Raw genomic sequence first — 15,764 nt, forward strand, 5'->3', positions numbered from 1 at the left:
TTTGATTTGCCCTGTGTACTATTTCTTTCATATTTTAAGGTGTGTGCCATGCGATTATTTCACAGGCATGAGACCTGGAACAATACATCTCAGACTTTTTTTTTTTTTTTACAAGTGTAGTTCTTTGTAGTTGAAATTTGAACAAGAGGCGTGATAATGAGTAGGTTGAGGGAAGGAAAGGTGTTATCTCATTAAGGTAATTACTAAGACATCCCCACCATTATATCGGTTTGAAAATGTGGCAATTAAAGTAGCCTACATGGGCTCCTGGAGACAAGAGAACAAGACAGTTCGCCTGGAAACTTCTATGGTGCGGTTAATGTGTGTCACGCAAATGAAAGGCTACACTACCGCTGTTTAATTCTTGTACTCAATCCCCACCCCCACACTCAAATTTCTTTGTAGGTTATAGTACTTTTTTCTTTTTTTCTCCTTAATCTGAATTTAGTTCTTACCAAGTGTTTCAGGTTTAAAAAAAAAAAAACAAAACTGGAAGATAAATCTTCTACTTACCCACAGAAAAGTCAGAAAACACACACACACACACACACACACCACCACCACCACCACCACCACCAGTGCGTACACCGAGGCACACTGGGCAGTGAAGTGCTCCCTTTGTTGGGAGGCAGCTGGCCGCCTTTCCCCGTCTGTAGATACCTGCTCTGCTGAGGGGGCTAACACATTTAAGGCCGAAGTTGGGAAGGTCTACAATATATGTTTGGGGGGAAAAAAAAAACTGTCTCAAAAAAAAAAAAAAAAAAAAAGGAAAGGAAAGGAAGGAAGGAAGGAAGGAAGGAAGGAAGGAAGGAAGGAAGGAAGGAAGGAAGGGGTAAGTGTGTTTTCCTCTACTTGCTCACAGCCTGCCCCAGCTGACTTGGAGGATCCCTATCCAAGCAGGCTAAATCTGCATTACTCACGGCAACCTCCTCGGTCATTGACCTCCCTCTGCAGCTGCTCCTCTTCCTCTGCTCTAATCAAGACCAATAAAAAAAAAGGTGTACACATAATGTTTGCTTTCAGGGCTAGGAATATAGTTCAGTGGTAGAGTGCCTGCCTAGCATGCATGAGGTCCTCAGTCCGATCCCCAGCACCACTTAAAAACTAAAATCTTGTTTTTATGCTCACCGAACTACTATTTATCTCAAAATAAGAAAACAATTCAGGACCAGGGAGAGGGTTCGGTCCATGACCTGCGGTGGGAAGAGATGACCAACCAACTCCAACAGATTAATTTCTGACCTCTGCATGTGTGCGGTAGCACATGAGTGCACATACAGAGATGGATGGATGGATGGATGGATGGATGGATGGATGGATGGATGGATGGGTGGGTGGGTGGGTGGATGGGTGGGTGGGTGGGTGGGTGGGTGGATGGATAAATGGATAGATGATAGATAGATAGATAGATAGATAGATAGATAGATAGATAGATAGATAGATATAGACAGACAGATGATAGATAGATAGATAGATAGATAGATAGATAGATAGATAGATAGATAGATAGATAGATAGATAGATAGATAAAGATAGACAGACAGATGATAGATGGTAGATACAGAGATAGAGAGATGATAGATAGATAGAAGAATCGATGATGATAGATAGAAGATCAAAATTTAAGGAAAACAATTTAAATGCCCAGCAATAAAGCTAGAGATGGCTAAGTGGTGGAGCACCTACTTAGCATGTGAAAAACCCTAGGCTGGACCTTCAGTGCTACAACAAATCAAATAATGTCTGTTAATAGAAGAATGGGTAACACAATTCATGGGAAGGAATATTATATACCAGTTACCATATAAACACAGAGTTTTAAAGAATATGGGAAAGTACTTTAATATGGAAAACACAAAAGTTGAAATATGTACAACAATAATGCACAGTAAACAAAACCTAGAAATAATAAGCCAAATGCTGGAAAAGGCTTTCTCAAGTGTCTTCCAGCGTCTAAAGTGTCTTTTCCAGTATCCCAAGAATTTTCCATAATAGGCATGCATTACTTTCACAATATGAAGTTACTTTGAAGTTTTTACACAGAGTCTCCATTCCTCTGTGGTAGGTAGACGTAAGCCACATGGAGCTGACCTCAGGGGCCGTTGGAATCCTGCAGCTTCTTCTTTTGTCTTTCCTGCCTATCCTTGGGGGCTGAGGTGGAGGAGAGGACAAGAGTCAAGGAGGGAAACTACTAAGGAAATACACCATAGGAAGGCCTGATGCTTCCGGTTGGTATTCAACCAGAGAGCTTGAGATTCTTTCCAGTTCTGAGATCAGGTCAAGATCAGTTCCGCTTACAAACCATCTGTTGGATGTATCCTTTTGCCAAATTTCTGAGCAGAACCGAGTAATAGCCATGAGATGATTGATGCCTGTAAAACATCTTGCCAAGTAGAGGGCTCCTTCCTGAGGTGCTTGGGATGGAGGTGGGAGGGGAGTTGTGTTTTGAATCGCTGCTGGTTTTTCAAAAGTTTGATCCAAAAGTTAATTAGTAATAAGATCCAATAAACTTTTAAACCTCTCTCTCTCTCTCTCTCTCTCTCTCTCTCTCTCTCTCTCTCTCTCTCTCTCTCTCTCTCTCTCTCTCCTCTGCATGGGTGTTTAGCCTGTCATCTTTGCTCTCGTGAAAACACCCCACACATCCGCAATAGTAAACTTAAAATCAGGACAAAATCGAGCAGGAAAATGGAGGACAAAGCAGACCCACTGGGCCTCGATTTCCAATTAATCTCCTAGCAGGTCTTTTTCCTGGGCTCTCCAGCGCTTGCCATATCTGCTTCCAGTCCCAGGAATGAAAGCAGCCATTACCGCTGTCTTAAATGAGGTGGGAAGGGCAATGCTACCCTAATAAGCGTCTTTGTGGGTGTACTCTGGGTATGTGAAAATAATTGAGCCCGTTACAGAGATGGTGAGGCCCCAGAGAAGGCAGATGCTACATGCAACTTGCGGGGCGGCATCCTCTGGGCACTGGAGGGGGCAAAGGATTCTAAACAAAGTATGAAAGATGAGAGGGGGAACAGTGGACGAAAGTTTGGGCCTCGTTTCTGCAGTCTAGGACATCTGGGTAGCCTCTTCCCCGCGGACTTAAACCAACCCGAGCAAAAAGAAAGAAATCCTGCCGCCCGCACGAACGAACGAGGCTGTAACTGCGCTCTGATTGGACAGGGCTAAGGTGGGCGGGACGGGCACAGCCGCCAGCACAAGGGGACGCACAGGCAGGGGTGGTAAGAACCTGCCTTTTGGTAGTTGGCTCTGCCGTAAACCTAGAGGTCCACGGGAACGGCGAAAATGTGGACTGCCAGAAATTTCACTGGCAAAGAACAGGTTAGGCTCGTCAGTGTGTGTTGTGTGTGAGATTTTGGCCCAATCATCCCTTCACAGCAAGGAAAGAAGTGACACTCTTTATTCACGTATGTGACGACGACACAGCACATTCACTCAAGGCCAGTGAGGACACGGGTGTCCCTTTAAAATGACACAACTTAACAAGCTTCCACTAATAAACTTTGTGGGAAACAGGGCACGTGAGGAAGTAAGGCGTCCAGGTAACCGAGGTCCTGAAACGCCTGCCTTCAATGGGAAACTGCTCGCACTGAGGCGCAAACCTTTCCCTTAGACCTACAGAGACCCAGCTTGCAGGAGGCAAACGTTAGCCCAGGAAATTGAGAAACATGTTTAGTGGTTTCACCAAACGTTATTTTCATCTCGTGAGTAATATCGGGGTAATTTTCAATCAAATTAGACATATTAGCAAGTCCATTTAATACGAAGCCATCACTAGTCTATTCACTGAGCAGGAAATCTGGCCTGTATGAGAGAGACCTGCCATGGGACTCTTGTATTTGAAAACTGTCCTGGACAGTTTGGCTGCTCCGTGGCATTGTGGGAAGCACAGTCTTCCAGGCCATTTCCTAACACTCAGACAACTGTGTTTAGAACAGTTGCCTTCCACCGGGGCAGCCCAGTTCTGTGGCTTCAGAGTGCACCACCAGTGGTGTTATAAGTTCCGGTCCTTTCCTGTAGACGTGTCTAATCGAGGCTTTTCGGCTCCTCTTCCTACAGGCCTCACAGACTCTGGGGAAAACTCTGATCCCCAACGATGCCTGAACCCACAAACGTGGATAACTCACACTCCTAAAAACCCACTCGGTTCCTAATTTCCATTAACGTTTCTAGCCCTCTAACCCAGCCAAGAAGAACAAGAAGGGAGCCAGAACGTTGAAGAAATTGACTCCAAAAACTGGAGAAAATTTTTCATATCATGCAGTTCTGAGCCCTTAGGAAGAGTGAGGCAGGAGGTGGGTCTGGATGCAGATAGCGGCAAAGCTTGTTTTATTATCTTCGCAGGAGATGGAGACGGCTTTTTATTCCCTCCACAACTCACAAAGGGGACAGAAGGACGCTGCTCTGTAGGCCATCCCGACGACTGCTCCTGAAAAATGTCTGGATTTTCGACCGAGGTCTATCTGTAGGTGCCCTTCCTAGACATGCTATCCTGAAACTCATCTGTCACCTCTGTCACCAACACAGGAGCTTACAGACTGCCAGACAGCCGGGAGACCAGGCAAGCACAGAAACCCGGCGCCCGAGGCGCCAGCGCCTGGTGCGTCCTGCGCGCCCACCGGGCGCGGCACGTGGCCATCCCCTCCCACGGGCAGCACCGAGGGCCGCAGCCCGGTTTTTGCAAATCAAGTTCAACCTCGCGGTCGCGACCCCGTTTTCCTCTCAAGGGGCTCCCATCCACGGTCTCCGGGCCGCGAAGAGCCGTGAGCACGCGGGGAGGGACAAGCGCTGCAGATCCCCGGCCCCGCGCGGCGCGACCTGCAGAGCGGCCTCCTCCGGAGCGCTTGTTCTTTCTCGGCTCGCAGCCACCGAGGCCACGCGCGCACCCGCGACCGAAGCAGGAAGGGCCGCAGAGGCAGGGTCCACGCGAGACCTCGCAGCAGCCTGGGCGCAGAGGCTTCGGAGCTGCAGGCCTCGGGCCCGGATCTTCCCGGGCCTCCTTCCACGAAGAACTTACTAATGGGGGTGGAGGGCTGGTTAAGAGTTGATCTGTGGTAGAGCGCTGCTTACCCCCAGATCTTTGGGGTTTTGAATCACTTTATTGATCTGAAGATTGTGTTCTTTGGAATGTGACCCTGTTTGGACTTAGGGTTAATCAGGAAACGCTGCCGGGGAGGGCTCTTTGTAATCACCTCCGGACCTCCCCCGCCAGCGGCACACTCCCCGCACCCCACCCCACCCCACCCCACCCTCCGCGCCAGCCTGGGCTCGGCCTGGAACCGCCTGGGTCGGCCTCCAGCTCCGCTGCGCGACCTGGGAGCTGTCTGTGGTGCTAGGAGGGAGAAGCTGCCGCCTTGAGGAGGGACAGACAGACAAGAAGTAAAGAGGAGACAGAATGGCGGCGAGCCAGCAAAGCTCAAAATGACACAGGTCTTCACGTTCAGCTAGAGGGAAGCGAGCGAGGCGAAGGTCTCTTCTGGCTTTTCCCATCTCCCCAAGATAATGGGACTGGTTTTCCAATGCAAAGAGCCAGTGACACCTCCCTTTCTCTTACCGCACAGCCCGGGAGCCCACCCGCTCCCCATCACGCAGCCCACACACGCACTCTCATTCAGTCGGGAGTATGCCATTTCAGAGGCGACTTGGAGAGGTGCTGGGCACTGGGCCCCAACTCAAAAAAAAAAAAAAAATGGTAAAGACGACCGGACTCCCCTCAAGAAAGTAGGCCTGAACAAAGACCATGTGAGAGAATGGAGATGTCTGAAGAAGTTGGTCCAGAGTCCATCAGTCAGCCCTGGAGAAGGCCCCACTCCCCACCCATGAGTCCACATCTTTCCGTGGTCAGGAGCCAGGGCACAGGGCAGGCCAGCCTCCCCCCAAGAAGGATTCCAAGCTGCAGAGGAAAAGGCAGTCACATCTGCTCCTGAGCAGCCTGTGAGTGGTGAAAAATCAGGCCTTGTTTTCCACATGTTGACTTCAAGACCTGCCTGGCTTTTTCAGAACCTAAGCAGAGTCCTTCCAGTGTACGCGTGGTCACCTCGAGGTTTAATGAGCACTAAAGTTTCCCTGGCCCTGGGAAGGGCTTTCCTCAATATTTTTAGAAAGTTAAAAATACAACAAACCAAACTACTCCCACGCTGCCTTGTGTAAGGGATAGGGTTGAGCAAAAGCTCCTAAGGGTTGCCTAGGCAGGAGGCAGACTGTGAGCGGGAGGGGGGTAGACTTTGTTTAAGGGAAAGCTGTTTTTGCATCAACACAGGAAATTGGCTAATTTGCCTCTGTGTGGGCTTTCTTTGGGGGGAGGGAGAAAAAAAATAAATTGATACAGGGAGGTGAATCTATTTGCTGGGGCTGGAGCCAAGCGGCAAGTGTTACTTTGCAATTTATTGAAAATGGCTTAGTTGGACTGTAACAACTGGCTGCTGGCCAGAAACTTCCCCTTCTCTCCTAACAAGTAGATTTCCGATCTGTAGATCTGGACTGTTTGCTCTGGCTGGTCTCAAGGTCAGCTAGCCTTAGGGATATGGACCTCTGTGGGGTTTTGAGCATCCTTCTGAAACAAGTTCTTTTTCCTGTGTTCTGATGGGAAGCAAAGAATGTCACCAGGGGTATCTGTTTGTCTAGACTTTATTTCATCAGTCCAGAGACCGGAGGGCAAGTGGGGAAACTCAAGGGGTGCAGCTCCCAGCGGCAGCCGCTCGAGGAAGCCCTTCACCAGCCAAGTCTCCTGTGAGAAAGACACACTGGCTTGCTCCCTGCTTCTCACCCCTTAGCCATCCCCCCACCCTGAGCGTAACTGGGCAGTCACAGAAGCACAAAGGGACCCCTTGTACAGGAAAGAACCAGTTCTGTACTTGACTTCTAAGCAGTCTCTGGGGACCTTGAGTCTCAGGGCACCTGCAAAGGTCTCCCCTACAGCAGTGCTAAAGGAGAGAAAAGAACTCTGGCACCCAGCTTTCTTCCCGGGTCAGCTCCTCTTGCCACACCCCATCCAATGATCACAGAGCAGCAAGCGGCCAAAACCAAAACAAATGTGGAGAGGAAGGATGGACACCTTCAGCCCCATGGTTTAAGAAATTCCAGAAACTCGACTATGAAGACAGGTGAACTTGCGGGGATTTTGATGTGTGGGAAACAATTGCTAACAGCAGTGCCAAGTGCTGCCCTGCGCTGACCACCCACGGAGTCCAAGTTCAGGCTGACACTGGTGCCAGTGCGCGCGAAGGCCTTGCCTGGGTGTGTAGGTTCCCTCCTCCGTTCCCCTCCCCATCCAGGATAACTCTTTACGTGGATTCTGTCCACACAGGAAACCTGTGCTGTCCTCAGCCCCCTTCTTTGGCCCTGAGCTTACCAAACCCAGGTCCAGAGTGAACAGAGCTACTTAGCACCCTCACTCCTTAGAAAATGCTTCTGGGTGCCTAGCCAAATCCTCATAAACTATTGAAACTTGATGTTTAAAGAATCCAACCAAAGCTAAGATGGAGCAGGAGTCGGCTGAGTACCAGGCACTGGGCCTATCCACAGGACAGAGTGGTGTCCTGTTCCCCACCAAGCCCAGCCCTCTGAGTCTGTTCCCCCCCCCCAAACCCCCGCTCAGCAAGCAAAAAATTACAAGGGCCAGCCCAGTCTCTGGTTGGATTCATAAAAAGACCAAGACCATTTCGATTCGATTGATGAGCTGGAGGGAAATCTGCAAGCCACTCCCTAATTAGCCACGGTCTGATCGAGGCGCCCGAGGCAATTTCCTCCTTGCTCTCACCTCCTGCCTTCCTTCCTCCTTCCCACCCTCTTCAGTTCACATTCCCACATCACTACATTTTTTAAAACGTTTTTTAAAAAGCAAAGCTTAAATCATCAGGCAAAGTCGGAGGCCGGGTCTGGGTGTGGATTAGCTGTGCCTCTGGTCTCTTTGTCAGAGCCCCGGGACAGAGCTGAGGCTGGAGGTGTAGGGGTGCTGGTGGGACCAGTTCTCCCCGACCCCACACAGGAGCATGAACAGCTCTATAGCTCTGCCCAGTCTGCCCCCATCCCTACAGTTTTCCTTCATGAAATCATTAATTCTGGCCTGGGTAAAGAGTCAGCCCTGGGCACCTGCAGCCTAAAGTCAAGCTCTGGCTCTGGTGCTCACACACACACACACACACACACACACACACACACACACACACACACACACACACACAGAAAGCCCGAAAGGGCCTTCTCTACACGCTGGGCAGGGCCTTTCATTTTGAGTGCCAGCCCTTCCAGAAGCACAGATAAAAAGACTTGGCAAGCTTGTCTCAACTAGAGTTTGACGTCGTATTCCCGCTCCGCAGATCCAAGCACAGCGAACTCATTAGGGCGAGCCACTAGGTGAGGGGCTGGGGGGCTGGAAGGTCGCCGTTGGGGACTAAGAAGGCAAGGATCAAAGCAGCGACAAGGGTTTGTTAGCGGGGTACTCGGCGTCCCCCGGGGCGCCCTAATTGCTCGCCCGGCAGCCTCCCGCTCGCAGGCTGTCCGGCTGAGCAAGCGCCCAGCCGCGGGCGGCTGAACAGCTGCAAGGCCGGCCTAGTGTCCGCCTGCCGCCCGGCTCCTGCTGGCAGCGCTGGCCAGTGCTCGGGACACTCACGGCCCCAGGAAGAGCGCTGGAAGGGGAGGGGCAGTCGAAGAATCGCCACACACCGCAAAGCCTTCGCGTCCAGGCGGGAACAGCAGGGGTAGTCGGTTGCCTATTAGCTAGCACCAACAGTCCACAAACAAGTATTCGTTCTTTAAACCATTCGCATAAAAAAGACGGGCACTACGCGTCGTCCATACAGCTCAGAAGAGGCAGGCATCCAGAATGGAGGGTCTGTCTACAAGCCAGCCCAAAGTCGACATATTTTGTGGAGTGCTACTGAAGGGGTGTTTTCTGCGCCCAAGTCACACGTTTCATCATCAGTAAATTTAAGTAAAATCAGCTCCCTGGGATTTCATCGCTTGTTAAAAAAAGATAAACTTTATTTTTGTAATTTTCAATCACAAAAAAATCTATACTTTTGTCTAAGCATTTATTTTACTGAATCAAAAAGACATGAAAAGAAAAATCATGTTTTTACTGACGTATATAAGTGACTCTGTTTTGGACAACATATAATAAATATGATATATCACTTATCACTCAGTCTTTCAAATGTACATTTTTTTTTCATATTATGTAGCATGCCACTTTTCCAAAAGAAAAAAAGCTCATGAGAAATCAGTGCAAGGTTCTCCGTCACCCTCCTCTGCTCTGAGGCAGAACGGTGGATGTCCAGGGTACCACCTTCTGCCTGGGGTGAACTTCAGGCTGTCTGTCCAGCAACAATTCTCTCTGCTAGAAGGTTCCTCTCCATGCCCTTCTCTCGTCCCTTCTTAGCCCTCCCCCCTCCCTCCCTTCTGCGTGTCCCTAAAGTCATTTTCGTTAAAAAAAAGAACTCGAGGGTTTTGTTTTGGTGGATGTTTTCACTTACGGGTTGCAATCTCAGTGGGGTCAGTATTTTTCTCCAGCAGCCACACTGCTGGGGAGCTTTGCATCCCTGCCTCTGAGGGGGCAGATGGAGAGCAGAGGGCTGGCCGGTCCTTGGGGACCCCAGCCCACCGGTGAGCTCCTCCTTTCACCCCTCCGCCTCTATTCCTGTTGGCCTGGTGCGGGGAGAGGCGGGGCAGCTGTCCGGGGCGGGATGGGAACCTGGAGCGCTGTCCCTTTCCTCACCGGGGATGCGGGGTGCCTGGGATGGGGTTGGACAGAGGGTTGAGGGCCGGCTGTCCCCCGGGCCCGAGGCCGTGGATGAGCACGCGGGGCACCAGCGGCCGCTGCAGCTGCGGGTGGGGCGCCGGAGGAGTCCGGTACATGCTGCTGTACATGGCCGCGGCCGCCGCGGCCGCCGTGGTGCTGTCCATGCTGCCCAGCAGGCTTGGGTGGTAGAAATAGGGCGACGGAAACATCCTCTGCAGAGCGGAGTAGTTCCCGGCCTCGGCCAGCAGCTCCAAGCCCACCGCGGTCTGCCGCTTCCACTTGGTTCTGAAAGAAAGCGGGTGAGAGCGGGCGGGCGGCGGCTGCGGAGGAGGAGGAGGAGGACCGTCCCGGCACCGGGCCCGCCGCTCCCCGTGCTCCCCTGCCCTCCCTACTCCCGGGAAGGCCTGGGGAACTCCTGGTGCCAGTCTCCTGCCGCAGCCTCCCCCGACTCGCTCTCTCAGGAAGGCCCAAACCCACAATCAGTGCTTCAAAAAGACACTTTCTATGTGGAACCCTACAGGCTTCGCTGCCTCCCCTGGCCCTCCGCTCTGCTGTCCGCCCCGCGGTCAAACTATGTCCTGCATCAACTTTCCCGGAGGCCCAGCGAGACCCCACCTTTCCGCCAGCTGCCTTCCGTTGACCCCCCAGTTCTCCTCCAGTGTGCTCGGACCAGCAATCTAAAAGGTTGGCTCCCGGCCCCTCCCCCACCCCATCGCACCCGAGGAAACCAAAACCAGAAACAAAGGGCGGCGGCGGCGGAGACTCGGGGTTTGTGCTCTCCAGGGCGGTGGAGACAACTCTTCCTTCGGTCTTACCAGGCATTACAAGCTTAGCGTGGAAGGGAGGGCCGACGAGGTTTAAAAGTGGAATTCGTTTGAGAGCGAGCTCTCCCAGGGGCATGGCGCCCCTGACCATTCTAGGTGGGAGGAAATGGATCTCAAGACGTTTCCTCCTCAAAGGGAAAGTGGTACTTAAAACCTGTTATCCTTTTTTTCCCTTCCCCCCCCTCCACCCCACGTTGCACCAAGCTAGGGAAAGGGGACGTCTACTCAAACGCCCTCGGAAGGAAGGCAAGCTTGGTGGAGCATCCATACCCAGCAGCCCCTGCCAAATTAATAAACATGTCGCTGGTTTTAAATTGGCTACAAATGACACTAATGTTTTCCGACAGAATTAGGGTGGCTGAAACCGTATGTAATGAGACAGAAAATTATGGTAAGATGACAACTGGATGGGCATTTCCAACCCCACTTATGAACGATTAGAACACAAGGACAGAGGGGCAGAGAATCGAGCCGAGGGAGCCGAGGGCCAGGTGTGCGAACAGGACAGAGCCTTACCGCCCAAGTTTGTCCTTAGCCACCAGGGCGAGGTCAGCCACGATCTTGGCGTCTATTTTAGAGAATCGTGGTCTGTTTTCCCCTCCCTCACCCTCTTTCCTTATAGGACTGCAGAAGCAGCCTGTACAGGGAGGGGACAGACACACAGCCCTCCCCTTCCCCCACGCTCCAGACTGGATGGTCAACCAGCTGCCTGTTTCTCTAGTCCCTGACCTCCAGTCCCATGCAAACCCAGATGGGCTTCCCTAATCTTCCACGCTATGGCAACCAAGGCTTGGACCTGGGCTCTCCACAACGGCCTCCCATTTAAGCCAAGGCTGGTGGGACGGCTCTGTGGGGACTTCCATAGCTAGGTGGTGTCGCCTGCTGCAGACATTTGGAGTCGGCCTGTGGCGGGTCTAAGGGTACCCTGTGCACACAGCCTCATCCCTGTCAGCTGTACAGATGTTTCCATTTGAGAAGGTGTGGCTTCGCTGATTTGAGGACAAAATGGGGGGAATCCTGATAGTTCGAGTTTCACAAGAGAAAGGACCGCATGGTAAGACATTTAGGGAAGAGTACCCAGGCTCTGGTGCCCCTGGGCTCCCTCATCTGGAGGTGTGGTTAACCCCTGCCTGAAACCCCTACTGTATACTTTCTGATTCTCTGACCCTGGTCTCAAGAGGGCAAGAGGGCAGACAACTGTTGGTGACCGTGGCCTGGACAGCAGCGCCCAGCAGCTTCCCTCACCTGCGGTTCTGGTACCAAGTCTTGACTTGCGTGTCAGTGAGATTGAGCGCGGCTGCCAAGTCCATGCGGTCCTGGACACTCAGGTACTTCTGCCGCTCGAAGCTACGCTCTAGCTGATTGAGCTGATGGTCCGAGAAAGCTGTCCTGGCTTTTCGAGGTTTCTTGGCTCTCACAGGGGGACTCTCTCGGCTACTGGTAATCTCCCGGTCTCCTTCTTCCTTTGTTCCTAGGGTAGAAACAACGATAGAGCCCTGTAAGTTAGCCTGAGACGGGAGGAGAGGAGTGCCCACCTGGCAAACACTTCCCCGTTCCCACGCCAGGTGCTGATCTGTGGGGCTCTACTCGGCACACACACCCTTCCTTCACTGGGCCTTAGACAGTGTAGAGGCCTGAGAGAGTTCTACCAGAATCTGATGCCCTGTTGACTGTTTTTCTTTGATTTGAGAAGAGGCGATGTACCCCCTCTTTATTTTTTCAAAGGTACGTTATCTGGTACTCCCCAAAGTCTTTCTACTCTGTTTTTATTTTTTCCCCTGCTAACCTGAAGTTAGAAGCCTTTGTTTCTCTTTTATTGGATGCATTTGGAAAAGGATGGACTGGAGGTTCCAGAGGCCTCCTCTGTACCAGAGCTTGTTCAAGCTTTAGAGAGAATGTGTCACCCAGACACTGAGCTGAGCTCAAAAAACACTTGAGTCCATCCAGGTGACAGAGCAGAAATTTCCGGATTCTATTTGTCAACTCTGGTTTTTTTGCTGAAATGCTGGGAAATCGATATGTCAATCCTTCTCTGTTTGTACTGGTTTGTGCAGCATGCCTTGATCTTCCCGGCAGGAAGAACAATAATCTCTCTAATTGACCCACTGGGGAGGTTGGTGCGGGAAAAATCGCCAGACCAGACTGTACATCTGTTTGGGGCACTATTATGCTAATGTTATAAACAGTAAAATGAAGAGCCCGTATTCTACCTTCCAGACAGCAATCTTTACCAGAGAATTGAACATTAATAATAATAATAATAATAATAATAATAATAATAACAACAACAACTTATCAGTAAAGGGAGAAAAAACCTTCCCCGGTGTGTTAAAACTCTTGGAATGCAAATACCAGAACAGTTACTTAAGAAATTGTCCAAGAAGAAAATCATGTTAAAGGATAATTTCCATGGCGTCTTGATTTTACAAGAACAAATTCAATTCCATAAAATTTAATTTCAATAAATATTTCGTTATTATAAAGGGCCAGAATTGATTAGGTCACAGACATTTTGTTGGGGGTATTGATGAAAAGGGTTTTTATTTTTTAATGGACTATGATTTTTTTTTCTGTATTAATCACCAGCTGGTAAAAATACATTGCTCCCGGAATAGTGTTGGAAATTTGTCCAACATTAAATCAAACAACTGCTGCGATTATTTGGAAAATATTGGGGGGGGGGCATTTGCATTCAATAATAAATATCAAGTTGTGACTGCAACCACAGCTCGCTATCAGTTTCTCTCCACCCCCTCCCATTCCCATTCCCAAGGTCTCAGCTAACACACACACACACACACACACACACACACACACACACGCAAACAATCTCAAGTCCGTCTCTGTTTTCAACGAAAAGCATCTTCGGTCCTGTCTCTCCCTGCGGCCACCCTCCTCCCAGCACATTGACAATTAAGTAAAACAAAGAACGGAGCTGGATGTCGCTGAAGGTCGTAGGCTAGCAATGTAACCAACTGAGCTTGGGGTGCGTTTGCTGAATGGCGCACCTAGGCCCCTCTCTAGCTTCCAGCCCTTCCTCAATCGCCTCCAGCGCCCGGCAGGCCCGGCCCGACTCACCGTGGCATTTGATGTCGCTCTGGGAGTCTTCCCTCTTGTCCAGCTTGGTTTTGCTGTCCTCCTGCTCCAGCTTTGGCCTGAAGCTCTCGTGCGTGGCGTTGCTCTCCTGCTTCGGCGTGTGATGCGGAGACACGCTGGTGCTGTAGGGCGCACAAGCCGCCAGAGGTTTGCTGTCCCCCAAGATGTCCTTAATTAAAAAAGAAGAGGTGGAAGTCCTGGGGGCCGAGGCGGCCGAGCCCAGCTGTTGGGCCGCGGACTGTGGCTGCGGCGGCGGCGGCTGCTGTTGGGGCGAAGCCTGCAAACTTTGCGCGGGAGCCGCGGCTGGCGGCGGCGGCGGCGGCGGCTGCTGGCCGTGGTGAAGGTGATGGTGAAGCTGGGGCCCGTCTGTCACGAGGTGCGGCTCCGGGGGCTCCAAGGTGACCGAGATCGGAGAAGAGGGCGCCGTTCCCACGGTATCAATCTCCGAACAGGGTGACGGTGTGGCCTGGCTCCTAAAATCCGTGGTCCTAGCTTCGCCGAGAGGGCGGAAATCTCCGTTCATCATGCCGGGGCTGCTGGAACCGGCACCGGATAAAATCGTGTCTATTCCAAAACTCGACCCGCTGGCCCCTTCCATTGCTGTTATTTCTACATGAGGTCCACGCCACTCCGCGGATCAGCAACCGCCGGGAAACTATCGATCGTAAAACAAAATAGACACTTAAAAAAAAAAAAAACCACCGTTGACACTGCTTTAAAAAAACAAAAACAGTGGGGCGGGAAAGGAGGATAATGGGGACGTGGCAATTGGTGGACACTTTCGACTCAACTTTTTCCCATATGCAAAAAGTAAAAAGAAAGAGAGATGAGAGGCAGAAAACCAAACTATGCCGCCGGCACCGAAGATGCGCTCCGCGGGACCAGCGCGCACGTGGGCGGCGGCGGCGAGCGGTACCCGGGCGAAGGTGCTGGCGGCCGGAGCGACCCCGCCGCCGCCACCGCCGCCGCTGCCACCGCCGCCGCCTGGGTCTGCCCACTGCCCGGTCCCGGGCGGCGGCGGCGGCCAAGGCAGGTGCGGCGACCGCTAAGCCCTGGCGGCCCCCGCCCCCGAGGTGAGCACGGCGCGCAACCCGGCCGCTCCGGAGCCGAGTTTCTCAACTTTCTTGGAAAGTTGCGCAGCGGCCGCGGCCGCGGGCGCCCGGGGAGGAGGAGAAGGAGCGCGAAGGAGCAGGCGCGGGCGCAGGAGACCGCGGACAGGCGGCGCCCGGCGACTCCCGCCGCTGCCCCGCGCGTTGGCTTGTCATCCGCCGGCTCGCGGGCGGCGCCGACCCCCTCCCGTGACGTCACGGCCCCCGCCGCCGCTCCCCGCCCGCGCCCCCCGCCGCCCGGGCCCCGCTCCCCCATTGGCCGCTCCCGCCGCCGCGAGCGACGCCGACGTGCCAGGAGCCAATGGGCGCGCGCCTGGGCCAGCCCGTCAGCAGCGCGCCCCGAACCCCGCTGCTCTTTTGAGAACCCGGACCTCCGTGTGCCCGCAGCCCCGAGCCCGACGCCTCCTCCTGGGGGCCCAAGTGGTACCCACTGTAACGAGTGACCGGCACAGGGACGTGGTGGGGGCTGGGGGGGGAAGAACAGAGGGGCGCTGGGAAAAGGGAGCCCGAGGGCGGGAAGCGGGGACGTGGTGACGATTCGTTAGTTGTGCCCGTGTTCAGGCGGGGTGGAGGGAGAGTGGAGAGGCCGCGAGGGGCAAGAGGAGCTCGCGGTTCCCCGTGGCCCGCTGCGCGGCCACGCTCGCACGGTTCCCAAGCACGCTTGAGTAGTCCGGAAACACAAGGAACGGGGGAAGGGGGTGCTTGGGGACCCTACGGGGAAGTGTGTGACATTCAGAGCCGAGCTCCGTGTGGACCTGCAGCCTCTGAGCTCTGACACCCCTCCAGGAGCCGGTGCGCTCCAGCTCGGCCTAAACGGGTAGCAGGTCCTGGAGACCAACAGGACTGGTCTCCCTCCCTGACCCCCTGTCGGGGAGGATCCGGCGTGCCGCCGAAATCCCGCTTTGTCTGCTGTCAGAGCCTGTGCTGGAAGAAACGCCTGGCCAAACACTTTCTCCCGAGCCGGGAAAACCCTGCCCGAGGCGTTCTCTCGTG

At 52.8% G+C, this 15,764-nt stretch overlaps 1 protein-coding gene and 1 long non-coding RNA gene across 2 annotated transcripts; one reads left to right on the plus strand and one right to left on the minus strand.

Annotated features, from left to right (window-relative positions):
- Positions 1-8,962: 8,962 nt before the first annotated feature.
- Positions 8,963-14,610, minus strand: Barhl2 (BarH like homeobox 2). The gene is made up of 3 exons (XM_006985836.4): positions 13,645-14,610; positions 11,812-12,037; positions 8,963-10,027 (listed from the first exon to the last, which is right to left on the minus strand). Exons 1-3 carry the CDS (start codon positions 14,258-14,260, stop codon positions 9,715-9,717), a joined length of 1,155 nt encoding a protein of 384 aa, XP_006985898.3. The 5' UTR covers positions 14,261-14,610; the 3' UTR covers positions 8,963-9,714.
- LOC143267679 (uncharacterized) lies at positions 9,903-10,891 on the plus strand. Its single transcript, XR_013043083.1, has 3 exons — positions 9,903-10,041; positions 10,263-10,426; positions 10,771-10,891. It is a non-coding gene; the product is annotated as an uncharacterized LOC143267679 (long non-coding RNA).
- Positions 14,611-15,764: the final 1,154 nt, after the last annotated feature.

This window comes from Peromyscus maniculatus, chromosome 10 (assembly GCF_049852395.1).
Source record: "Peromyscus maniculatus bairdii isolate BWxNUB_F1_BW_parent chromosome 10, HU_Pman_BW_mat_3.1, whole genome shotgun sequence".
Lineage (NCBI taxonomy): Eukaryota > Metazoa > Chordata > Mammalia > Rodentia > Cricetidae > Peromyscus > Peromyscus maniculatus.